Below are 27418 nucleotides of genomic sequence, written 5' to 3'. Positions count from 1 at the left end.
GAACCCGGAGCGGAGCTGGAGCGGAGTGATTATTAAATGCTCGGAGCACGGAGGGGAAATTGTTGCCACTCCACTCCGCTCACACACTCTGAACATGACATACTTTGTGTCCACACATCCATGGATCCATCGCTGGTGCCGATTACTAACATACAGCGGGGTAATGATATTGAAAAGGTTTTTCATTGTTCAATTTGGAGTAGACGTCACAGTAACTTGCAGCTGCGCTCTCATTATAGTGTCAGAAAAACAAATGTAACGTGGAGGGAAACGGGTAAAATCCATGGAATAAGAGAAACAAATATTGTTATGCTTATATGCAATGAGAATAAAAGGTATGCCTTCTTTCTTTGTGTGAACATTTGGGCAATGCTATGCAGATCTTCCTATGTAGTGACATAGAGTATCTGTCTCATATTACATTTACTTTGTAAATTAAGTAAAATAAGTATTGTCACAATACAATCAAGGACACCATACAGCATAATGAGCTAATTGATTATATACATATACAAATATACATATACACATACATACACATACATTTTCATGAGAGCTACACATTCCAAAAAAGTTGGGAAAGGTAGCAAAAATAGGCCAGAAAAGTTAAATGTACATATAAGGAACAGCTGGAGTACCAATGTACAACTTATTAAGTCAATTGGCAACATGACTGGATATAAAAAGATCCTCTCAGAGTGACAGTGTCTCTCAGAAGTCAAGATGGGCAGAGGATCACCAATTCCCCCAATGCTGCAGCCAAAAATATTGGAGCAATATCAGAAAGGAGTTGCTCAGAGAAAAATTGCAAAGAGTTTGAAGTTATCATCATCTACAGAGCATAATATCATCCAAAGATTCAGAGAATCTGGAACGATCTCTGTGTGTAAGGGTCAAGGCTGGAAATCATACTGGATGCCCGTGATCTTCGGGCCCTTAGACGGCTCTGCATCACATACAGGAATGATACTGTAATGGAAATCACAACATGGGATCAGGAATACTTCCAGAAAATATTATCGGTGAACACAATCCACCGTGACAATCACCGTTGCTGGCTAAAACTCTACAGGTCACAAAAGAAGCCATATCTAAACATGATCCAGAAGCGCAGGTGTTTACTCTGGGTCAAGGGTAATTTAAAATGGACTGTGGCAAAGTGGAAAACTGTTCTGTGGTCTGACGAATCAAAATTTGAAGTTCTTTTTGGAAAACCGGTACACCGTGTCATCCGGACTAAAGAGGACAAGGACAACCCAAGTAGTTATCAGCGCTCAATTCAGAAGCCTGCATCTCTGATGGTATGGGGTTGCATGAGTATTGAAATGGCCAGCCTGCAGTCCAGATCTTTCACCCATAGAAAACATTTGGTGCATCATAAAGAGGAAGATGTTACAAAGAAGACCTAAGACAGTTGAGCAACTAGAAGCCTGTATTAGACAAGAATGGGACAACGTTCCTATTCCTAAACTTGAGCAAGGTTTCTCCTCGGTCCCCAGACGTTTGCAGACTGTTATAAAAGAAGAGGGGATGCCACACAGTGGGAAACATGGCCTTGTCCCAACTTTATTTAGATGTGTTGATGCCATGAAATTTAAAATCAACTTATTTTCCCTTAAAATTATACACTTTCTCAGTTGTTGTATTCTGAATAAAATCTTGCAATTTGAAACTTCCACACCATTGCATTCTGTTTTTAATCACAATTTGTACAGTGTCCAATTTTTTTTTGAATCGGGTTTGTGTGTGTGTGTGTGTGTGTGTGTGTGAATGTTAATCAGTTTACTATTGATATTTGCTAATATTTAATAGCAAATGAAACCATCATTTAACGAACTATATCTTTGTGGAAGACTTGTTTATTATCATCGATAAATGTCCTCATGAACACTGAACTATCATCACTGTAAATAAACCACAGTTTTTGTGTGTTGCTTCACCAATTTCTGCCCAGACACAGATCAAATTTCAACGACGACGTCATATTTTCCCACTGGTCAAAACATCTTTTCTGCTGCTTTGCGTTCAACGATCTAATAATAATAATAATAATAATAATAATTAGTTAAATTCACACACAAAGTTTCAATATGCGAACAAATGTCATAACGAAGATCTTTGCTCGGCTGTATTTTCTTCTCCTTTATGGGACTTTGCCTTCGCTGCGAGCAGGTAAAGAGTAAAAGTGTCTGCCTTTGTCAGAGAATGAAAGTGAAAGTAACAAGTACGCGTCGTGATTTCAGGAGTTAGTTTAACGACAGAAATTAAATGTTATGAGAAATGCATGCTAACATCGTATAGGCAATGAAATATAAAAGTAGTACGAGTTTTGTCTGCTAAAAATATAAAAATATCAACTTAACTTTCGATAAACACTGCAGCAGCATTTGCCAACACCGTTATGTGATTGATCAGCATTAGAGGTTTACATATTAAACAGGACTGTTTTAGGAGCATCAAATTATTTAACAAAGACTATGATCCTATTGGATAACCATAAATATGTGTTTTTAATATCTGTGTTTTTATTGCGTTGGTTTAGATATGGAATGTTTACTAGACTCAGATAATTACAGATGTATGTATTATGATAAAAGTCTGTACTTTCTCAATCACTTTCTTTCTTTCTTTATGTCCCCTAAGGACAACTGAATTTACAGAAAGACCAGCACACAAAAATACAATTTACAATACATAAAGAAATTACATTAAACTAATCGCAAACCAGTGAATAGTTGTTTAATTCACATTTTATTTCTCCTCATTGCAGAGAAGCACTCGCTGTATTACATTTACACGGCTCTGTCCAAACCTGTGGATCTGCCGGGCATCTATCAGTTCAGTGCTATGGGTCTGCTAGATGACAGACAGATCGACTCTTACAATAGTAAAGAACAGAGAAAGATTCCCACACAGACCTGGATGAAAGAGAAAATGCAGGAGGATTACTGGGAAAAAGGCACCCAGTCCAGAAAGAGCAAAGAACAGTGGTTTAATGTGAATGTTGATATTCTGATGAAACGCATGAGACACAATGAAACAGGTGAGAAACATTCACACAGTTTAACCTGCAGATACACTATCATTTCACTTATATGTTCACCTCACAGACATTCTGTCTCTATTTCAGGTCTTCATGTTCTTCAGTGGAGACACGGTTGTGAAATTGAGAAACAAGGAGATGAAGTGAAGTTTTCCAAAGGCATTAGTGAATACGGCTTTGATGGAGAAAACTTTCTGTCTTTTGATGAGAAAGAGTCTCAGTGGGTCGCTCCTGTTGATGCAGCTCTACCAACCAAGAGAAAATGGGACAGAGTGCCGATCCTAAACCAATACACCAAAGGATACCTGGAGAAAGAGTGTGTGGACTGGCTCAACAAATTCAGAGACTATGCAGACGAGGAGCAGAGAAAAGCTGGTGAGTAAATGTTCACTATTAGTATTTGTTGTTTATATGACTGATAAACCAACTCCTGTGTTTTCAGCTCCTCCAGATGTTCGTGTGTTTGCAAGGAAATCCAGTGATGAATCCAAGCTGAAACTCACCTGTCTGGCCACCGGTTTCTTCTCTAAAGACGTGACGATGACTGTTAGGAAAAATCACACATCAGTGTGTGAAGATGAGGTTGAATCCACAGGAATCAGACCAAACCATGATGGGACCTTCCAGCTGAGGAAGAGTGTGGAGATCAGTGAGGATGAAAAAGATGAATATGATTGTTTTGTGTCCCACAGAACCTTCAAATCAATTATCTTGAAACTGGGTAGGTAAACTGAAAGCGTTAATTCAGTCATTAATGCTCAAGCATCGTAACGACTTGCTCTGATTTCATTCAGAATATTCAAATAGTTCTCCATCTTTACTCATCTGTATGAAATATTATGTGACACATTGAGATTAAGTATTATGTCTGAGAATAGCTCTATGCTTGATATTATCATGGTTTTCCAGGACAAGTTAATGAACCGTTGATCGCTGAAGCATCTACTGGTATGTCTTTGTTATTTACCATCGAATTTCAAGTAGATTCAAACCGCATCGATGTGACATTGCACTATTTCTCCAACAGGACGAGAGAAAGCTGGAGAAACATTAGACATCTGTGTGACGGTCTCTCCGGAGAAAGTCATTCAAACTGGTAACTCCATTTTAAAAGGAATATCAGTGTGTTTCTGTTTCTACACAGGACAAATCTCATTTAGATTCAGGGCTTCTTACAAAAGGAGCTCAAGTTTTCGTGCATTTCACAGAAGCTCATGTGCTGCTGTGCTTGTGTGCATCACGTATGACATAAATACACTGATCATCCAGAACATTAAAACCACCTGCTTAATATCATGTCACTCCCCCTCATACAGGGGCGGATCTAGAAAAATATTGATGGGGTGGCGAGAAGGGGGCAGGAATTTTTGAGGGCTGGCAACATATGGCAGACGTATATATACTGAATTTAGTCACAGTTATCACAGTTTGATGATAAATGTATGTGCACACTACAAAAGGACACAGGCTATCATTTACAAACTTAATCTCATGCAATCAATGTCTTGCATTTGAAACAGTTCATATAAGGAATAAGTGACGATACCCCATAAGCCCCTCACACTCACTAATGCATACAGTATGCATCCACATGTCATTAAGAGCATTATAAAAGATTCAGTGTTATCAATATGTCAATTTATTATAAGAAACACAAGACTTTAACAGCCAATGACATTTCCAGCTGGGGAGACTCAACTGATTTTCTACTGTTTAGTGTTAATCATCATCTAACTCAACCAGTCAAGAGCTACATTTAGCCTTAGATGTTATATGAATATGGTCCTGAAGCATAGCTTTTATTAGCTGACAATAATAATAAACAAATAAACATTATAGGCAAAAATACAAATGTACTTTTAGAAATTGTTTCTGAAAAATATGGTGCTATTGTTTTGGCAAGCTTAAATTAAAACTTCTATGAAAACTTGTTTGATATTCCTTTAAAATAATGTTTTAGTATATCTTTTTTAAAGTATATTTTACTAAGCAATTTCTTACATAATTTATTTGAGTTAGACCGAACTTTTATTTTGTTCAGTTGTAGAAAGAGTTTCTGTGTTTTTTAATTAACTAATATTATTAGCTGATAGGAAGTATAGCATATCAAATATGCTAATACTTGAAGTATATCATACTCTTCTGTGCAATAGTACTATATTTCTGTTTGAATTTCTTTAAGTTATACTGAGATTTTATTTTGACAGGTTGTAGTAATGTGTAATGTCCACATGTGTAGCCTACATCATGCGTCAGTATAGTGAAGAGCTGAAAACACCACGCGTGCTTCTCTGTGTGTTTGTGTGTGGGTGTGTGTGTGTAGTAGAGCACACATTGCCAGAGATGTGTATAACAACATCTTCAGGGCCGCTGCTGGTCAAATGTGTGTCCTGAGCAGGACTGTATTGTTGTGCCCCCCTTCCTCAAATATTATGATGGAAAAAACACCTACTATAGAGCTTTACATATACATATACATATACATATATACTAGGGCTGTCACGATATTAGATTTTTCATATCACGGTTATTGTGGCCATAAGAATTCACGATCTCGATATATCGTGATATCTACAGAAACCTTGGTGTTAAGGAGGTCTAACCAATCAGAGTCCACTTTATGGATGACGTTGCAAAAGGACGATAGGTGGCGAGCTAGACAATGAACGCATGTTCCTGAGTTCCTGATATTAATCTTTGGAGTTTGCCTACTTTTTGTGCGTTTATGCAAAGATGTAAGTCTATATACTTATATGTGATACTTAATATAGTTATCCCGCCCTGTTATGGCTTTATTTGAAAGAAATTAGCAAGATGTCTGTCTCCTCAGAGTTCTGAACTCACGCTGAAGTAGTTAAATATAACAGATTATGCATATAAAGTTATTTATTTACTTCATTCCTTATGTATCATTGTTTGGTGCATCATAATTTAGTTAATAAGTGTTTAGATGTTGATTTTATCATATTCTCCGTAATCCCGTTCGTATACGATGATTACTCATCACTATAACAGACACGGAGAATTTGCAAATTACTGTTATACATGCTGAATGCGCCATCTAGAGGGAAATTTAAGTATTGCAGTTAACTAGGAATTGTATTAGATGTGAATATCATGTATATATGTTGTCATTATATTATTGTAATATGTTATTTATTTGTTTATTTCAGACCACACACACACACACACACACGTTTACTACAGTAAAGTCAGAATGTTCTGAATCCTGTGCCGTGTTTTTACTGACACCCTGGGGCGAGCACAATCTCCTGATCAGCAATAGTTCAAACTTCCCTACATTGTGGTCCTTCGAGCCGGATCGTGTGCTTACCACAGAGACAGGATGTCAGAGCAACCTTCCTTTAATAGTGTGCGCCCAAGACGCATAACTCAGCCTCCAGCCTATCTCAGGGACTATGAGGTACAATATCATATGCAACCAACTGAACCAGTTATAACCAGCCCCATGCAGCATCCATATGAAGCAGTAGCTGGAGCCATGAGTACTCCAGTTTCTTGTGTTGACCGACAACCTGATAGACAGTGGTCCACCACACTGCACTATGAAAGTGATGGAGAGGAGGAGCATTCGCTACAAGAGGATGAGACTTCATTCATATCTGTTAGACACAGGTTGGAGGTTCAAGATCTAAAAAGCGAGAATATGCAGTTACGTGAAGCTCAGATGATCCTTAAGGAGGAAATTCGCCAGTTACAGACACTTCAAAAAGATATGCAGACTTTAAGGCTGCAGCAGCCGTCAGCCTTACCAGCATCTCAACCACAGCCAATTAGTACAATTCCAGTGCCACTCCCTTGAACCATTTATAGACAACCTGAGGTAACGGCACCAAGTCCAGTGCCCTACATTCCAGTACCTACTCCACGCAGACCTCAAGCACCACCTAGGGAGAGTTCATTTAAGTCAGGTGCAGACACATATGCCTACAAGTCCAGACCACAGCTTTCTACTGCTCATAAGCTGCCATACTCTTCTCCCACGGGGCGGCCTCAGAGCACAGTTTGTCCAGAGACTTCCTACAGGGGCCCACAACCAACGATTCCATACTTCACCCGTCATGACCCCAGCGAGTTCGCTCGTCTAAAGTTGGCTCTTGACAATCTGCTTCCTGATGATGCAACTGAGCTATTCAAGTATCAGGTTCTTTTAGATCATCTGAAGTTTGAAGAGGCCCGTCTAATTGCAGACTCATTCCTCAATTCCCTTTGGCCGTACACAGACACTATGACTGCACTTACTGACAGATTTGGAAGATCTCATCAGTTAGCCTTAACTAAAATAGCAGCGGTCATGGATGCCCCTGATGTTCAGCCTGGAGATTTGGCCAGTTTTGATAGGTTTGCCCTTCAAATCCAAGCTCTTGTGGGTCTTCTGAAGACATTAGGTCCTGAAGGTAATGTGGAATTACAATGTGGTTCACATGTAGCCCGTCTGCTCACTAAACTTCCTCCAGATTTACGTGCCTCTTTCAGACGACACATGCCTTATCAGTCTGGTGCAGTTTATACTCTACTGGATTTAGCAGAGTGGCTCAAATTTGAATCATGGTGCCAAGACTGTGATGACTTATATCAAAGAAAGGAGCAGAGACGTAGAATAGTGCAACCAAGATCAAGCTCATTAGTAAAGCCTAGACTTGCCACTGTTCTTCATGGAGCTGATCAAACCCATAACACTACTACACAAGCATTGTTACCCTCAAAGCAGTCCAACTTAGTTCAGAGACTCGAACAGAGTAGGGTGTTTTGCCCATACTGTGACAGTACCGAACACTTCCTGAGCCAGTGTACCACCTTCCAGAAATTCAGTAAAGAGGAGATGATTAAATGGATCAAAGACAACAACCGTTGTTGGAAATGTGGCCGGTCTCACTTAGCAAAAAATTGCAACCTGAAAAAGCCCTGTCACTTATGTAATGGTAAACACCTTCAAATCCTTCATGAGGTGAACGACCGATCACAGACAGAGGGCACCTGTTTGGTGAGCTCCACAAATAATACCCTGTACCTGGACAGGCCTGAAGGATCCAAGCATGTTCTACTGAAAGTGATTCCTGTCGTGCTACAACACAAGAATCGAAGCCTAAACACCTACGCAGTGCTCGATGATGGATCCGAAAGAACCATGCTACTTCCAGCAGCAGTTCAGAAGCTAGGGCTTAAGGGACAGACAGAGGAGCTAGCATTAAGAACAATTCGACAAGATGTCAAGAAACTCACTGGGGCCTCCGTTTCCTTTAAGGTGCGCTCAATATCACAGCCTCAACGGAGCTACCAAATCCAGAATGCTTTTACCTCTGAGCACTTAAGTCTGGATGAGCACTCCTACCCCATCTCTATGCTTCAGCAAAAATATCAACACCTGAAGAGGATTCCCTTGCAGCCCATCCACAGAGCATGTCCCCTTCTTCTAATAGGAGCAGATCACCCCCACCTAATTACACCCATTGAGCCTGTACTTCTCGGCCCCCCTGGAGGTCCAGCAGCTATCAGAACCCGACTAGGTTGGACATTACAAGGCCCAACATGCTTTCTAGAGCAACAGCTTCCACCTCAGCAATGTTTACATATCTCTGTCAACCCTCAAATGGAAGAGCTTTTCCGGAATGTTGAGAGACTTTGGCAAGGTGATGCTATCCCACATAAGAACGAGAGATTGGTTGTACGATCAAGACAAGATCAGATTGCATTGGACTTGTTACAAGCCAGAACCACCAGAGTCATGGTAGATGGAGTGAACCGCTATGCAACACCACTCCTAAGGAAAGCTGATATGCCTCACCTCCATGCCACGAAGGATTCTGTCATGCCCAATTTGAGAAGCACAGAGCGACGACTGGCAAAGGATCCTGTGAAGGCAGTTACATACAATGAAGAGATCAAGAAACTGGAGAATTCTGGCTATGTTGTTAAGCTCACTATGGACTGTGAGACCACTGGAGGAGAATCATGGTTTATTTCCCACCACATGGTTCAACATAATGGAAAAAACCGTGTTGTGTTCAACTGCTCCTTTGAACACAAAGGTCAAAACCTGAACCACTACCTCCTTGCCGGACCTGCTCTTAGCCCTTCCCTTTTGGGAGTTCTGTTGCGCTTCAGGGACTATACTGTTGCAGTAAGTGGAGATATAAAGGCTATGTTTCATCAGGTCCGCCTACTGCCTGATGACAAACATCTCCTCCGCTTTGTTTGGCGTGATCTTGAACCCAGTAAGCCTCCCAGCATTTATGAGTGGCAAGTGTTGCCTTTTGGCACAACCTGCAGCCCCTGCTGTGCCATTTATGCTGTACAGCGCCATGCTTTGGAGAACACGCAACCAGATAACACTCTCAGATCAACAGTTGAACGTAACTTTTATGTAGACAACTGCCTCAAGAGTGTAAGGTTCCCAGATGATGCCAAACAGTTGATGGATGGTTTGCGTAGCCTTCTTAGTAGTGGTGGGTTTGAAATTCGTCAATGGGCCTGCAACATGCCAAATGTCATTGATCACCTTCCCAAAGAGGCTCGTTCAGACAGCATTGAGCTTTGGCTATCACATGACAAGGTCGAACCACAGGAATCCACTCTTGGCTTGAGATGGAATTATGATGCAGACATCCTCAGTTACAAACACCGCCCAGTACCAAAAACCACACCCACTCTGCGGCACATTTATAAGGTCACAGCAAGCCAATATGACCCTCTGGGATTCATTTTGGACATTACAAGGCCCAACATGCTTTCTAGAGGAACAGCTTCCACCTCAGCAATGTTTACATATCTCTGTCAACCCTCAAATGGAAGAGTTTTTCCGGAATGTTGAGAGACTTTGGCAAGGTGATGCTATCCCACATAAGAACGAGAGATTGGTTGTACGATCAAGACAAGATCAGATTGCATTGGACTTGTTACAAGCCAGAACCACCAGAGTCATGGTAGATGGAGTGAACCGCTATGCAACACCACTCCTAAGGAAAGCTGATATGCCTCACCTCCATGGCACGAAGGATTCTGTCATGCCCAATTTGAGAAGCACAGAGCGACGACTGGCAAAGGATCCTGTGAAAGCAGTTACATACAATGAAGAGATCAAGAAACTGGAGAATTCTGGCTATGTTGTTAAGCTCACTATGGACTGTGAGACCACTGGAGGAGAATCATGGTTTATTCCCCACCACATGGTTCAACATAATGGAAAAAACCGTGTTGTGTTCAACTGCTCCTTTGAACACAAAGGTCAAAACCTGAACCACTACCTCCTTGCCAGACCTGCTCTTAGCCCTTCCCTTTTGGGAGTTCTGTTGCGCTTCAGGGAGTATACTGTTGCAGTAAGTGGAGATATAAAGGCTATGTTTCATCAGGTCCGCCTACTGCCTGATGACAAACATCTCCTCCGCTTTGTTTGGCGTGATCTTGAACCCAGTAAGCCTCCCAGCATTTATGAGTGGCAAGTGTTGCCTTTTGGCACAACCTGCAGCCCCTGCTGTGCCATTTATGCTGTACAGCGCCATGCTTTGGAGAACACGCAACCAGATAACACTCTCAGATCAACAGTTGAACGTAACTTTTATGTAGACAACTGCCTCAAGAGTGTAAGTTTCCCAGATGATGCCAAACAGTTGGTGGATGGTTTGCGTAGCCTTCTTAGTAGTGGTGGGTTTGAAATTCGTCAATGGGCCTGCAACATGCCAAATGTCATTGATCACCTTCCCAAAGAGGCTCGTTCAGACAGCATTGAGCTTTGGCTATCACATGACAAGGTCGAACCACAGGAATCCACTCTTGGCTTGAGATGGAATTATGATGCAGACATCCTCGGTTACAAACACCGCCCAGTACCAAAAACCACACCCACTCTGCGGCACATTTATAAGGTCACAGCAAGCCAATATGACCCTCTGGGATTCATTTTGCCTTTCACCTCCCGTGCTAAAATTCTGATCCAACAGTTGTGGAACAAACAAAGAGATTGGGATGACCCCCTGTTGCCAACAGACCTATTGAAAGCCTGGAACGATTGGGAGAATGAGCTCCCCATCCTTTCTGAAGTTACACTTCCACGGTGCTATGTTTCAGCAGATATGGACAAACCCAATGTCACAAGACAAATTCATATCTTCTGTGATGCTTCAGAACAAGCATATGGTTCTGTGGCATACCTCAGATCTGAAGATGAACAGGGCAAAATTCAGCTTGCATTCCTGATGGCCAGATCTAAAGTTGCCCCCAAACGCAAACAAACTGTTCCAAGACTTGAGCTATGTGCAGCCCTTATTGGTGCCCAACTTTCAAAGCTACTAGAAAACGAACTCACAATTGAAATCAACCGAGTGGTCCTTTGGTCCGATTCAACCACAGTTCTTTCATGGATAAAATCTGAGTCCTGCACCTTTAAAGTCTTCGTAGGGACTAGGATAGCAGAAATCCAAGACCTAACTGACCAACATGAATGGCGATATGTAGATTCTCCTAGAAACCCTGCAGATGATCTCACAAGGGGGCGCAGCTTAATAGAGCTTACAACACCAAACAGATGGAGTCAAGGTCCACCATTCTTACTACAAGCTGAATCTGAGTGGCCAGCTAGGCCAACCTTTAAAACCCCTGATGATGAGGGGGAAAAGAGGAAAAGTGTATTCTGTGGTGTCTCAAGAATGTCCAATCCCGTAGAACCTAGTGAGTACAGTTCCTGGAAAGACCTAGTTGAAGCCACAGTCCAGCACACTCAAAGTGACTCAAACCAATCCAGCTCACCTACAGCTAAAGATTATGTGATGGCAGAAAATCTCATCTTTCAAAATATCCAACGAAACAGCTTCCCTGAGGAATATGAACAACTGAGAGCTGGTAAGCCTGTCTCCACCACAAGCCGCTTGCTTACTTTGGCCCCAGAGTTTGATGGATCCAGTCAGCTTATACGTGTTGGAGGACGTCTACGTAGGGCTGAAGGTCTAGAACTCCAGACAATTCACCCAATAGTTCTGGATCCTCACCACCCGGCAACCAAACTACTCATACAAGACTATGACAGTAAGTTGTGTCACCCAGGACCGGAACGGGTATTTGCTGAATTGAGGAGAAATGTGTGGATACTCCGAGGTCGTGAGGCAGTTCGAAAATCCCAACACAACTGTATAGAATGTCGTAAGTGGAAGGCAAAACCTGAGGTCCCTAAAATGGCTGATTTACCTCCAGCACGTCTGAGACTCCACAAACCTCCCTTTTACAGCACGGGTATGAATTGTTTTGGGCCCTTCCAAATCAAGATAGGCAGACGCTGTGAAAAAAGATGGGGCATAATCTTCAAGTGTCTCACGACTCGCTGTGTACACATTGAGCTGCTCACATCTATAGACACAGATTCCTTTCTTATGGCTCTGAGAAGATTTATTGCACGCCGAGGCACCCCTTCTGAACTGCTATCTGACCAGGGCACTAATTTCCAGGGTGGAGAGAGAGAGCTAAGAGAGGCCTTAACAAATTGTAGTCAAGAGCTTCAACAACATCTTGCCAAACAGAAAATCACATTCCTCTTTAACCCTCCTAGTGCTCCCCACTTTAGTGGCATCTGGGAAAGAGAGATTCGATCCCTCAAAAATGCCCTCCGTACAGTAGTAGGTGCACAAACAGTGACAGAAGAAGTGCTTCAAACTGTGCTTATTGAGATAGAGGGAATTCTCAATAGTAAGCCCCTAGGATATGTTTCCTCCAACATAGCTGATTTGGACCCAGTTACCCCAAATCTCCTGCTCATGGGGCGGCCAGATAGCTCTCTACCTCAAGTGACATACCCTGCTAACGAACTCATTGGACGACGCCGATGGAGACAAAGCCAAGTCCTCACTGATCATTTCTGGTCAAGCTTTGTGAGACACCACTTGCCTAACCTCCAGCTGCGACAAAAATGGCATGCAGAGACAAAAAACCTTGCAGTTGGAGCCGTTGTAATGTTGGTTGACCCTCAACTACCAAGGGCCCTCTGGTTAATCGGGAGAGTGGTCAGGACATTCCCTGGAGCAGATGGACAAGTAAGGTCTGTAGAGGTCCAAGTTAAGGGTCGACTATATACACGGCCTGTCACCCGTCTCATTAACCTACCAGAGATTACTGAGGAAAATGACACCAACATCAAACCCAAAGACTCTTAACTTAGATTGAGAAACAAATATGCCCTGCGGCAGTGTTAAGGAGGTCTAACCAATCAGAGTCCACTTTATGGATGACGTTGCAAAAGGACGATAGGTGGCGAGCTAGACACTTCCCGATCTCTTTTGTCAGCGAGCGGAGTGAAGAGAATGAACGCATGTTCCTGAGTTCCTGATGTTAATCTTTGGAGTTTGCCTACTTTGTGTACGTTTATGCAAAGATGTAAGTCTATATACTTATATGTGATACTTAATATAGTTATCCCGCCCTGTTATGGCTTTATTTGAAAGAAATTAGCAAGATGTCTGTCTCCTCAGAGTTCTGAACTCACGCTGAAGTAGTTAAATATAACAGATTATGCATATAAAGTTATTTATTTACTTCATTCCTTATGTATCATTGTTTGGTGCATCATAATTTAGTTAATGAGTGTTTAGATGTTGATTTTATCATATTTTCCGTAATCCCGTTCGTATACGATGATTACTCATCACTATAACAGACACGGAGAATTTGCAAATTACTGTTATACATGCTGAATGCGCCATCTAGAGGGAAATTTAAGTATTGCAGTTAACTAGGAATTGTATTAGATGTGAATATCATGTATATATGTTGTCATTATATTATTGTAATATGTTATTTATTTGTTTATTTCAGACCACACACACACACACACGTTTACTACAGTAAAGTCAGAATGTTCTGAATCCTGTGCCGTGTTTTTACTGACACCCTGGGGCGAGCACAATCTCCTGATCAGCAATAGTTCAAACTTCCCTACACTTGGGGTGGGGAAGATATCAGTCAAATTATTTTTTACTTTGTTTATTGAGTTTTTCTTTTTCACCCAACGAGCCTAATATTGATACTGATAAACGCAGGGCACAAGACTCTGGCTTTCTGCGTCTTCTTTGAAGCTCTTATGAAATAACAAGAGAGAAAATACTGTCAAGTTCAACAGTATGATGAATAAATATTAATGGTAACACTTTACAATAAGATGCCATTTGTTAACATTAATGTATTAACAAACATGAATGAACGATGAACAATACATTTATTACACAATTTATTAATCTTAATTAATGTTAATAAAAATCGAGTTATTCAATGTTCATGTTCATAGTACATTAATGTTTACAAACACAACTTCTGATTTTAACAATGCATTAGTAAATGCTGAAATTAACATGAACTAAGATTAATAAATGCTGTGCAAATATTGTTAATTATTATTCATGTTATCTATATATGTTAACTTATGTAATTAACTAATGTTAACTAATGAACCTTATTGAAGAATGACCACATATGAGGCATTAAAGGGGGGGGGGGGGGGGGTGAAATGCTCGTTTTCACTCAATATCCTGTTAATCTTGAGTACCTATAGAGTAGTACTGCATCCTTCATAACTCCAAAAAGTCTTTAGTTTTATTATATTTATAAGAGAAAGATAGTCTGTACCGATTTTTCCCGGAAAAACACGACCGACTGGAGGCGTGACGTGTGGGCGGAGCTAAAAAATCACGAGCGCCAGTAGGCTTTTGTGTTGAGCGCGTCTGGAAGCTGTGACACAGATCCAGAGGCTGAAATTTAACAAGAGCAGCATCAGCAAAGGCGGTATGCTATGTGGTATGTACTGAAACTGTATATATTTGCTTAGCGGTTTTGGAAAGTTCCACTTTATGTCGTCTTTTTTTTTTTTTTTTAAGCTGTACATGTGGAAAGTGCAGTTTGATGACAACATCGCATGTTGTTTACTTGATGTGCTTACAGCTGATAGCTAAGTTAACAACACAGAGATATTTGAAGCAGTTTTACTCACCGCATGTGGTTCCAACACACAATCGTGACCCTTTTCCATTGGGACTGCATCATCCTTAAGAAATAAACGATGTGCAATCCGAAAAGCAGGGAACAAACAAAAACACTTGCACAACTCCGTTGATGCTCTGTAAAAATAAACTCCATCCACTGGTCCCTTAATGCTGTTTTTTCTTTGGTAATCTGTGCAGGGTTGTCTTGCCCTGGCAACCAAAAACACACTTCTTTCGTGACATTTCGCGACGCTCTCGCTCTGATCAGTGAAGTCTGTTGTGCTCTCAGTGCTCTGCTATACGGGAGCGCGCACTCTTCTGGGAGAAGTGCCTCAGGACCCATATAAGGAAATTCTGCTCCATCTAACGTCACACAGAGCCATACTCGAAAAAAAACTTTCCGAAACTTGTGACAAACCGGAAGAGGTTTTTTTGGAACAAAAATACTCCTTCAAACGTACAACTTAATTTTTGAAACTTTGTCCATGTTTAGCATGGGAATCCAACTCTTTAACAGTGTAAAAAACTAAGTATGCATGAAATAGCATTCCCCCCCCCCCCCCCCCTTTAAATGCATGGCACTGTGACCAACTTAACATTTTACAGAGTTTAATGTAGCAATGTGGTCACTCAGTTTTTCAAGATCCGTTTTAATCGTGAAACTGTTCATAGATTTGAACAAAAAAAGAAATGAAGTGTTACTACGCACAGACCGTATTGATTGCAAATACAAAAATAAGACGAGTAAAGAAAAGGCGGTACTTATTAAAATAATCACCCTTTACTTAAGTACAGTATATGAACCCAGAAAACCGCTGTTAATAGGTTATATAATATTTCCCAGTCTATGACTAGTAAAATAATAATAACTCACTCTGATAAACACAGTTCTCTGTCAGAGTTAAGGCACAATACTGCCACCTGGGAGCTCAACCAGGTACTGTTACCAAGTATTTACATGAGGTGTCATCAGAAGAGAACTGTTCATTTTAAATATTGCGTTATCACTAATACCGGTATATCCTCATACACTATAACACGATACCGACAGAAGTAAATAGATAATAAGGATAAAACATATATATATATATATATATATATATGGCACTGTGTAATTTGACATAACAGATTCTATTTGGTTCTTTCTGTAGCTGAAGTATTTTGAGACTTTTTAATGTGCTTCACCCTATGATGTTTGACCTGCTTTCTCCTGCACTTTTATCACATTTAAACCAGTGAATAGTTGTTTAATTCACATTTTATTTCTCCTCATTGCAGAGAAGCACTCGCTGTATTACATTTACACGGCTCTGTCCAAACCTGTGGATCTGCCGGGCATCTATCAGTTCAGTGCTATGGGTCTGCTAGATGACAGACAGATCGACTCTTACAATAGTAAAGAACAGAGAAAGATTCCCACACAGACCTGGATGAAAGAGAAAATGCAGGAGGATTACTGGGAAAAAGGCACCCAGTCCAGAAAGAGCAAAGAACAGTGGTTTAATGTGAATGTTGATATTCTGATGAAACGCATGAGACACAATGAATCAGGTGAGAAACATTCACACAGTTTAACCTGCAGATACACTATCATTTCATTTATATGTTCACCTCACAGACATTCTGTCTCCATTTCAGGTCTTCATGTTCTTCAGTGGAGACACGGTTGTGAAATTGAGAAACAAGGAGATGAAGTGAAGTTTTCCAAAGGCATTAGTGAATACGGCTTTGATGGAGAAAACTTTTTGTCTTTTGATGAGAAAGAGTCTCAGTGGGTCGCTCCTGTTGATGCAGCTATACCGACCAAGAGAAAATGGGACAGAGTGCCGATCCTAAACCAATACACCAAAGGATACCTGGAGAAAGAGTGTGTGGACTGGCTCAACAAATTCAGAGACTATGCAGACGAGGAGCAGAGAAAAGCTGGTGAGTAAATGTTCACTATTAGTATTTGTTGTTTATATGATTGATAAACCAACTCCTGTGTTTTCAGCTCCTCCAGATGTTCGTGTGTTTGCAAGGAAATCCAGTGATGAATCCAAGCTGAAACTCACCTGTCTGGCCACCGGTTTCTACTCTAAAGACGTGACGATGACTGTTAGGAAAAATCACACATCTGTGTGTGAAGATGAGGTTAAATCCACAGGAATCAGACCAAACCATGATGGGACCTTCCAGCTGAGGAAGAGTGTGGAGATCAGTGAGGATGAAAAAGATGAATATGATTGTTTTGTGTCCTACAGAACCTTCAAATCAATTATCTTGAAACTGGGTAGGTAAACTGAAAGCATTAATTCAGTCATTAATGCTCAAGCATCGTAACGACTTGCTCTGATTTCATTCAGAATATTCAAATAGTTCTCCATCTTTACTCATCTGTATGAAATATTATGTGACACATTGAGATTAAGTATTATGTCTGAGAATAGCTCTATGCTTGATATTATCATGGTTTTCCAGGACAAGTTACTGAACTGTTGATCGCTGAAGCATCTACTGGTATGTCTTTGTTATTTACCATCGAATTTCAAGTAGATTCAAACCGCATCGATGTGACATTGCACTATTTCTCCAACAGGACGAGAGAAAGCTGGAGAAACTTTAGACATCTGTGTGACGGTCTCTCCGGAGAAAGTCATTCAAACTGGTAACTCCATTTTAAAAGGAATATCAGTGTGTTTCTGTTTCTACACAGGACAAATCTCATTTAGATTCAGGGCTTCTTACAAAAGGAGCTCAAGTTTTCGTGCATTTCACAGAAGCTCATGTGCTGCTGTGCTTGTGTGCATCACGTATGACATAAATACACTGATCATCCAGAACATTAAAACCACCTGCTTAATATCATGTCACTCCCCCTCATACAGGGGCGGATCTAGAAAAATATTGATGGGGTGGTGAGAAGGGGGCAGGAATCTTTGAGGGCTGGCAACATATGGCAGACGTATATATACTGAATTTAGTCCCAGTTATCACAGTTTGATGATAAATATATGTGCACACTACAAAAGGACACAGGCTATCATTTACAAACTTAATCTCATGCAATCAATGTCTTGCATTTGAAACAGTTCATATAAGGAATAAGTGACATACCCCATAAGCCCCTCACACTCACTAATGCATACAGTATGCATCCACATGTCATTAAGAGCATTATAAAAGGTTCAGTGTTATTAATATGTCAATGTTATTATAAGAAACAAGACTTTAACACCCAATTAAATTTCCAGCTGGGGAGACTCAACTGATTTTCTTCTGTTTAGTGTTAATCATCATCTAACTCAACCAGTCAAGAGCTACATTTAACCTTAGATGTTATATGAATATGGTCCTGAAGCATAGCTTTTATTAGCTGACAATAATAATAAATAAATAAACATTATAGGCACAAATACAAATGTACTTTTAGAAATTGTTTCTGAAAAATATGGTGCTATTGTTTTGGCAAGCTTAAATTAAAACTTCTATGAAAACTTGTGTGACATTCCTTTAAAATAATGTTTTAGTAAAAAAAATGTTAAGTATATTTTACTGTGCAATTTCTTACATAATTTATTTGAGTTAGACCAAACTTTTATTTTGTTGGGTTGTAGAAAGAGTTTCTGTGTTTTTTAATAAACTATTATTATTAGCTGATAGGAAGTATAGCATATCAAATATGCTAATACTTGACGTATAGCATACTCTACTATGCAATAGTACTATATTTCTGTTTGAATTTCTTTAAGTTATACCGCGATTTTATTTTGACAGGTTGTAGTAATGTGTAATGTCCACATGTGTAGCCTACATCATGCGTCAGTATAGTGAAGAGCTGAAAACACCACGCGTGCTTCAGTGTGTGTGTGTGTGTGTGTGTGTGTGTGTGTGTGTGTAGTAGAGCACACATTCCCAGAGATGTGTATAACAACATCTTCAGGGCCGCTGCTGGCCAAATGTGTGTCCTGAGCAGGATTGTATTGTTGAGCCCCCCTTCCTCAAATATTATGATGGAAAAAACACCTACTATAGAGCTTTACATATACATATACATATACATATATACTAGGGCTATCACGATATTAGATTTTTCATATCACGGTTATTGTGGCCATAAGAATTCACGATCTCGATATATCGTGATATCTACAGAAACCTTGGGGTGGGGAAGATATCAGTCAAATTATTTTTTACTTTGTTTTTTGAGTTTTTCTTTTTCACCCAACGAGCCTAATATTGATACTGATAAACGCAGGGCACAAGACTCTGGCTTTCTGCGTCTTCTTTGAAGCTCTTATGAAATAACAAGAGAGAAAATACTGTCAAGTTCAACAGTATGATGAATAAATATTAATGGTAACACTTTACAATAAGATGCCATTTGTTAACATGTTAACTTAACATTAACATTGTTAACTTATGTAATTAACTAATGTTAACTAATGAACCTTATTGAAGAATGACCACATATGAGGCATTAAAGGGGGGGGGGGGGGTGAAATGCTGGTTTTCACTCAATATCCTGTTAATCTTGAGTACCTATAGAGTAGTACTGCATCCTTCTTAACTCCAAAAAGTCTTTAGTTTTATTATATTTATAAGAGAAAGATAGTCTGTACCCATTTTTCCCGGAAAAACACGACCGACTGGAGGCGTGACGTGTGGGCGGAGCTAAAGAATCAGGAGCGCCAGTAGGCTTTTGTGTTGAGCGCGTCTGGAAGCTGTGACACAGATCCAGAGGCTGAAATTTAACAAGAGCAGCATCAGCAAAGGCGGTATGCTATGTGGTATGTACTGAAACTGTATATATTTGCTTAGCGGTTTTGGAAAGTTCCACTTTATGTCGTCTTTTTTTTTTTTTTTTAAGCTGTACATGTGGAAAGTGCAGTTTGATGACAACATCGCATGTTGTTTACTTGATGTGCTTACACACTGATAGCTAAGTTAACAACACAGAGATATTTGAAGCAGTTTTACTCACCGCATGCGGTTCCAACACACGATCGTGACCCTTTTTCGTTGGGACTGCATTATCCTTAAGAAATAAACTATGTGCAATCCGAAATGCAGGGAATAAACAAAAACACTTGCACAACTCCGTTGATGCTCTGTAAAAATAAACTCCATCCACTGGTCCCTTAATGCTGTTTTTTCTTTGGTAATCTGTGCAGGGTTGTCTTGCCCTGGCAACCAAAAACACACTCCTTTTGTGACTTTTCTCGACGCTCTCGCTCTGATCAGTGAATGTCTGTTGTGCTCTCAGTGCACTGCTATACGGGAGCGCGCACTCTTCCGGCAGAAGTGCCTCAGGACCCATATAAGGAAATTCCGCTCCATCTAACGTCACACAGAGCCATACTCGAAAAAAACTTTCCGAAACTTGTGACAAACCGGAAGAGGTTTTTTTGGAACAAAAATACTCCTTCAAACGTACAACTTAATTTTTGAAACTTTGTCCATGTTTAGCATGGGAATCCAACTCTTTAACAGTGTAAATAACTCAGTATGCATGAAATAGCATTTCACCCCCCCCCCCCCCCCCTTTAAATGCATGGCACTGTGACCAACTTAACATTTTACAGAGTTTAATGTAACAATGTGGTCGCTCAGTTTTTCAAGATCCGTTTGTAATCGTGAAACTGTTCGTAGATTTGAACAAAGAAATGAAGTGTTACTACGCACAGACCGTATTGATTGCAAATACAAAAATAAGATGAGTAAAGAAAACGCGGTACTTATTAAAATAATCACCCTTTACTTAAGTACAGTATATGAACCCAAAAAACCGCTGTTAATAGGTTACATAATATTTCCCAGTCTATGACTAGTAAAATAATAATAACTCACTCTGATAAACACAGTTCTCTGTCAGAGTTAAGGCACAATACTGCCACCTGGGAGCTCAACCAGGTACTGTTACCAAGTATTTACATGAGGTGTCATCAGAAGAGAACTGTTCATTTTAAATATTGCATTATCACTAATACCAGTATATCCTCATACACTATAACACGATACCTACAGAAGTAAATAGATAATAAGGATAAAACATATATATATATATATATATATATATGGCACTGTGTAATTTGACATAACAGATTCTATTTGGTTCTTTCTGTAGCTGAAGTATTTTGAGACTTTTTAATGTGCTTCACCCTATGATGTTTGACCTGCTTTCTCCTGCACTTTTATCACATTTAAACCAGTGAATAGTTGTTTAATTCACATTTTATTTCTCCTCATTGCAGAGAAGCACTCGCTGTATTACATTTACACGGCTCTGTCCAAACCTGTGGATCTGCCGGGCATCTATCAGTTCAGTGCTATGGGTCTGCTAGATGACAGACAGATCGACTCTTACAATAGTAAAGAACAGAGAAAGATTCCCACACAGACCTGGATGAAAGAGAAAATGCAGGAGGATTACTGGGAAAAAGGCACCCAGTCCAGAAAGAGCAAAGAACAGTGGTTTAATGTGAATGTTGATATTCTGATGAAACGCATGAGACACAATGAATCAGGTGAGAAACATTCACACAGTTTAACCTGCAGATACACTATCATTTCATTTATATGTTCACCTCACAGACATTCTGTCTCCATTTCAGGTCTTCATGTTCTTCAGTGGAGACACGGTTGTGAAATTGAGAAACAAGGAGATGAAGTGAAGTTTTCCAAAGGCATTAGTGAATACGGCTATGATGGAGAAAACTTTTTGTCTTTTGATGAGAAAGAGTCTCAGTGGGTCGCTCCTGTTGATGCAGCTATACCGACCAAGAGAAAATGGGACAGAGTGCCGATCCTAAACCAATACACCAAAGGATACCTGGAGAAAGAGTGTGTGGACTGGCTCAACAAATTCAGAGACTATGCAGACGAGGAGCAGAGAAAAGCTGGTGAGTAAATGTTCACTATTAGTATTTGTTGTTTATATGACTGATAAACCAACTCCTGTGTTTTCAGCTCCTCCAGATGTTCGTGTGTTTGCAAGGAAATCCAGTGATGAATCCAAGCTGAAACTCACCTGTCTGGCCACCGGTTTCTACTCTAAAGACGTGACGATGACTGTTAGGAAAAATCACACATCTGTGTGTGAAGATGAGGTTAAATCCACAGGAATCAGACCAAACCATGATGGGACCTTCCAGCTGAGGAAGAGTGTGGAGATCAATGAGGATGAAAAAGATGAATATGATTGTTTTGTGTCCTACAGAACCTTCAAATCAATTATCTTGAAACTGGGTAGGTAAACTGAAAGCGTTAATTCAGTCATTAATGCTCAAGCATCGTAACGACTTGCTCTGATTTCATTCAGAATATTCAAATAGTTCTCCATCTTTACTCATCTGTATGAAATATTATGTGACACATTGAGATTAAGTATTATGTCTGAGAATAGCTCTATGCTTGATATTATCATGGTTTTCCAGGACAAGTTACTGAACTGTTGATCGCTGAAGCATCTACTGGTATGTCTTTGTTATTTACCATCGAATTTCAAGTAGATTCAAACCGCATCGATGTGACATTGCACTATTTCTCCAACAGGACGAGAGAAAGCTGGAGAAACTTTAGACATCTGTGTGACGGTCTCTCCGGAGAAAGTCATTCAAACTGGTAACTCCATTTTAAAAGGAATATCAGTGTGTTTCTGTTTCTACACAGGACAAATCTCATTTAGATTCAGGGCTTCTTACAAAAGGAGCTCAAGTTTTCGTGCATTTCACAGAAGCTCATGTGCTGCTGTGCTTGTGTGCATCACGTATGACATAAATACACTGATCATCCAGAACATTAAAACCACCTGCTTAATATCATGTCACTCCCCCTCATACATAGGGCCACTGACTCCACAAAACCTCTTGACTTGTCCTTTGGTTTACAAGACATTTGTAACAGATCTTTTATGTCCTGCAAATGGTGAGATGGGGCCTCCATGGATTGAATTTGTTGGTCCAGCACACAAAGTGATTTTTTTTTTCTCAGTCAGTTGTGTTAATAATAACGTTACTTGCTTGACGGAAAGGTTTGCCAAGTGTTAACAACAAAAACTGTCCAATTGCTACTCAAAACTAGCCCAAGCTAACCTTGTGTCGAGTGGGGTCCCCTGGTAAAAATCACATTTTGGGGGCTAAAATACATATTATTGGGGTAGCTTCTACCCACAGTTCCCATGAAAAACAGCCTGTGGCAACAGTGAAAAAGAGGCCCAATTCAAAGGGGAAACCGCGGACAAATAAGTAATATCTACAATGGACACAGAGCACTGTCTCGGGGCAACCAAAACATCTTAAAGTTGTCTAATTTGGCACGGTCTCCCTGCTACACTAATAGTAGTATGGCTTTCCTCTGTGTATACGTATCCTTCCAAGTTTTTTTTTTTTATGTTGTCCCCCCACCAACTGTTAGACGAAATTTACACCCTTGCTCAGAGTGTTATCATGCTGGCCGATGTATGTGTAGCCCACGATCTCAAACTCTCCAGTCTGATCATTAGTCAGAGGTTATGACTTAATATTTAAATGACCGCTTCATGCTTGTAATTGTGTTTTATCTAGCCCCCTGAATTACATAAACAGGGTTGTAGGATTATTTTCTTGGACTGAAATCCAAACAATATGTTTTTGAGAGGATATGTTTGATTGCATTAGGATTGCTATTGAATTTGGTGTTTGGGATAATCATAACAGATTCTATTTGGTTCTTTCTGTAGCTGAAGTATTTTGAGACTTTTTAATGTGCTTCACCCTATGATGTTTGACCTGCTTTCTCCTGCACTTTTATCACATTTAAACCAGTGAATAGTTGTTTAATTCACATTTTATTTCTCCTCATTGCAGAGAAGCACTCGCTGTATTACATTTACACGGCTCTGTCCAAACCTGTGGATCTGCCGGGCATCTATCAGTTCAGTGCTATGGGTCTGCTAGATGACAGACAGATCGACTCTTACAATAGTAAAGAACAGAGGAAGATTCCCACACAGACCTGGATGAAAGAGAAAATGCAGGAGGATTACTGGGAAAAAGGCACCCAGTCCAGAAAGAGCAAAGAACAGTGGTTTAATGTGAATGTTGATATTCTGATGAAACGCATGAGACACAATGAATCAGGTGAGAAACATTAAATATGAAGTTTAAACAGCATATGTTCAATCTATCCTTTAGGCAAGCAGTTGGTGCTTTATCTCAAGTGTCTTCAGTGATCCAAATTTATACATCTGGTTATAAATCGAATTTGAGTAATTACATGCCTATTAGTATTGTGCCAATAATATCTAAGGTTGTAGAATTTAAGGTTTTCATTTCTAAGGTTGTGCAAAAATGGTGGCTAAACCTTTACTGTAAATAATGGATTTACCTCTTTGAATCGAGTACAGTTTGGATTTCATACTAGTTATTCACCAAAATCAGCCAGTTGTGTTTAGTTGAAAAAGATAAATACTTACTGGATAAGATACCTGTGTTGGAGTGGTCTTTATAGATCTAAAGAAGGCATTTGACACTGTGGTAACCATGATTTTTCTGAAGAGGTAATACTGGATAAAGTCATATCTCTTAAATAGGAAGAAAAGTGTGTGTGTGTATTGATTGTACTAACTCTTCTTAACTGGCTTGCACAAAGAGGTTCCACAAGGCTCCATCATGGGACCAATCTAATTTTAATTTCACAGTAATGATTTCCATGAAATGTCTAAAGATGTATATATATATATATATATATATATATATATATGTGTGTGTGTGTGTGTGTGTGTGTGTGTGTGTGTGTGTGTGTGTGTGTGTGTGTGTGTTTGTCTGGACGATGTCCATAGTTTTACCAATGTAAATAGCTTTGAATAAGTTTCCTTAACTTTGACCTCAGTAATGACCAATGTTCGGGATTGGCCTTCCATGTCAGATCTGCTATTGAATACTAAGAATATTGTGTGTAACAAAGCAATTAGTAGAGATGAAGTGAGGAGCATTAAACAGCTGTCTAATATTGTTAAACTAATTTACAGAATTTTTTACAGCAGGTATCATTTTGATTTCTTTCCAGAGCTTCATGTTCTTCAGTGGAGACACGGTTGTGAAGTTGAGCAGGAGGGAGATGAAGTGAAGTTTTCCAAAGGCATTAGTGAATACGGCTTTGATGGAGTGGACTTTCTGTCTTTTGATGATAAAGAGTCTCAGTGGGTCGCCTCAGTTGATGCAGCTATACCATCCAAGAGAAAATGGGACAATGTGCCGATCCTAAACCAATACACCAAAGGATACCTGGAGAAAGAGTGTGTGGACTGGCTCAACAAATTCAGAGAATATGGAAATGAGCACCTCAGAAACACCTGTGTGTAAATGTGTTTGTAATTGTTTTAAGTTTTGCAGCTGTTGAAGTTGAACCTGGCTGATAAACTGATTCCTGTGTTATTTTCAGCTCCTCCAGATGTTCATGTCTTTGCAAAAAGGTCTTCCAGAGACAAAACCAAGCTGAAACTCACCTGTCTAGTCAGTGGCTTCTACCCCAAAGACATGACACTGGTCATGAGGAAATATCGCACATCTCTGTGTGAAAATGAGGTTGAATCCACAGGAATCAGACCAAACAATGATGAAACGTTCCAGCTGAGGAAGAGTATGGAGATCAATGAGGATGAAAAAGATGAATATGATTGTTTTGTGTCCCACAGAACCTTCAAAGAACCAGTTATTGTCCAATGGGGTAATTAAAGCTGTGTAGAGAAAGAAATACTTGATATTGGATTAGAAAAGTTGTAAAGGTTTTTACTTGTTATATCCTCATTTGTTTCTATCTTTTTGCATTTGTATAGATGCTGTGACGGCATGATTGGAGATACAGCTGTTTCACACTGGAACCGTATGTGACTGGAAGCAGTGGAAATTGGATTAGCCTGCTTTTTAACCTCTACTTTAAATCATTTTAGCAAGCTTTTGTGTTGTTTGTTAGTTTGTTTTACACAAGCTACATATATATTCACCGAAATAATTAATAATCATAAAAAAATAATATTACTCATGTAGCTCCATTATCATTAATCTGAATAGATGCACTGTGCATGCACTGACTTGTTGATCAGAATAAATATATTGCACATGTAAACAAATATGTGAAATAGATTGCAAAGATTAAGGCTTATATAAGCAGAATTTTCACAATCTGACACAGGATTGTATTTATTCGGATTGTCAAAGAGTAGTGCATGTAAATATATACTGACTGTGTTAATCATGTTTATTTGTAATTCCATTTTAATTTTGATCACCAAAAAAATCCCTGTTTCTTTGAAAGGATCATGAACTGCATTTTTTTATAATAAATAGTTCACTTATAATGTGCGATTTTTCATTAAACATAATTTAGAAATACATTTTCTTTTTGGTCTGTTTTTGACCGTCTGGTTTCAACAGTTTCAATACTGAACTGTTGCTCATACTGATTTCTGTTCTAACAGCAATAAACCACTGTGCAAGATGCGTTTCACTGACTGCCAAAAACTAAATATATTGCTTGCTTCACCACGTCCGCATCTTGGCATCACCACATTGTTTTCTTATTGGTTGAAACCACGTAGACCTATTTACACTTAAGGGTATCTGAATATGGAAGAACTTCCAGTGTAAACAACAATGGCTGAATAAACAGAGGTGTCACTGTAGCATCCCTCATTGCAAATAATATGTAATATGTTTTGTGGAAAACTGACATTTAATGAACAAACTGTCTTTCCATTGAACTGCCATGACTGGGATGTAAAAGCACCATTAGTTGAAACACTCATGCACTGTAGGTCAGGATGGCTGAATTAAACTCATGTACCGTAATAACTGCTGCTCATGGGCCTGGCGAGACTATTGCATATTTATCATACAAGAACAACCAGGGTTTGTGTCAGAGAAGCAAGAGACCCATTCTGAGTTTAATCACAAAAAATCAGTGTTCTATCTCCAACTGCTAAGCATTAAAGCCACTTCCTGTTCACGTTTCAGCGAGCCATTTCCCATCATGAGCACTGTATGTGCTTACACAGATGTGTCCGGCCCGTGGGACTGTTGTTCCATTTCCTTTTGCTACCGAATGTCAAAGGTAATTTAATCAATGATTTAATTATTTACAAAGCTTCTTTCAGCTACTGTCTGGAGAAATGAAAAAAGAAACAGTTCCAATAGAGACATCGCAGTTCGAGGGGCACTGAAATCTCTGAGTTTGAATGTGTGTGTGAGTAAGACCAAATTTATTGTCATTTTTCGCCGGTGTGGTGGGAGATGAGATGAGAATGTGTCCGTTTAACGGAGTCATCTTGACAACCACTCGAGACACAGGAGACAAAGACTGCCCTGGATGAAAACAGGACACGTACAGTTATACTGTAACAATAGTGATCAACCCTCATTAGTCTCAACCTTTCTCTCTCTAG

The 27418-nt window shown here is 39.7% G+C and overlaps 1 protein-coding gene across 1 annotated transcript; it reads left to right on the top strand.

Moving 5' to 3' along the window:
• The first annotated feature begins 2007 nt into the window (after positions 1–2007).
• LOC127942413 (uncharacterized) lies at positions 2008–26369 on the top strand. Its single transcript, XM_052538110.1, has 20 exons — positions 2008–2172; positions 2771–3043; positions 3131–3418; positions 3486–3764; positions 3953–3991; positions 4071–4139; positions 16297–16569; positions 16657–16944; positions 17012–17290; positions 17479–17517; positions 17597–17665; positions 21252–21524; positions 21612–21899; positions 21967–22245; positions 22434–22472; positions 22552–22620; positions 23844–24116; positions 25045–25332; positions 25420–25704; positions 25814–26369. Exons 1-20 carry the CDS (start codon positions 2091–2093, stop codon positions 25828–25830), a joined length of 3789 nt encoding a protein of 1262 aa, XP_052394070.1. The 5' UTR covers positions 2008–2090; the 3' UTR covers positions 25831–26369.
• Positions 26370–27418: the final 1049 nt, after the last annotated feature.

The sequence above is a fragment of the Carassius gibelio genome, chromosome A3, assembly GCF_023724105.1.
Source record: "Carassius gibelio isolate Cgi1373 ecotype wild population from Czech Republic chromosome A3, carGib1.2-hapl.c, whole genome shotgun sequence".
NCBI classification, from domain to species: Eukaryota; Metazoa; Chordata; class Actinopteri; order Cypriniformes; family Cyprinidae; genus Carassius; species Carassius gibelio.
Note: the sequence above shows the minus strand (reverse complement) of the source record. Positions and strands in the feature narration are given on the sequence as shown.

Excerpts from the sequence above, each read along its gene's own strand:
- LOC127942413 (XM_052538110.1), top strand. The coding sequence starts at position 2,091 with ATGCGAACAAATGTCATAACGAAGATCTTTGCTCGGCTGTATTTTCTT. Across the intron at positions 2,173-2,770 it reads TTTGCCTTCGCTGCGAGCAG|AGAAGCACTCGCTGTATTAC; the intron begins GTAAAGAGTAAA and ends TCCTCATTGCAG. Across the intron at positions 17,518-17,596 it reads GATCGCTGAAGCATCTACTG|GACGAGAGAAAGCTGGAGAA; the intron begins GTATGTCTTTGT and ends TTTCTCCAACAG.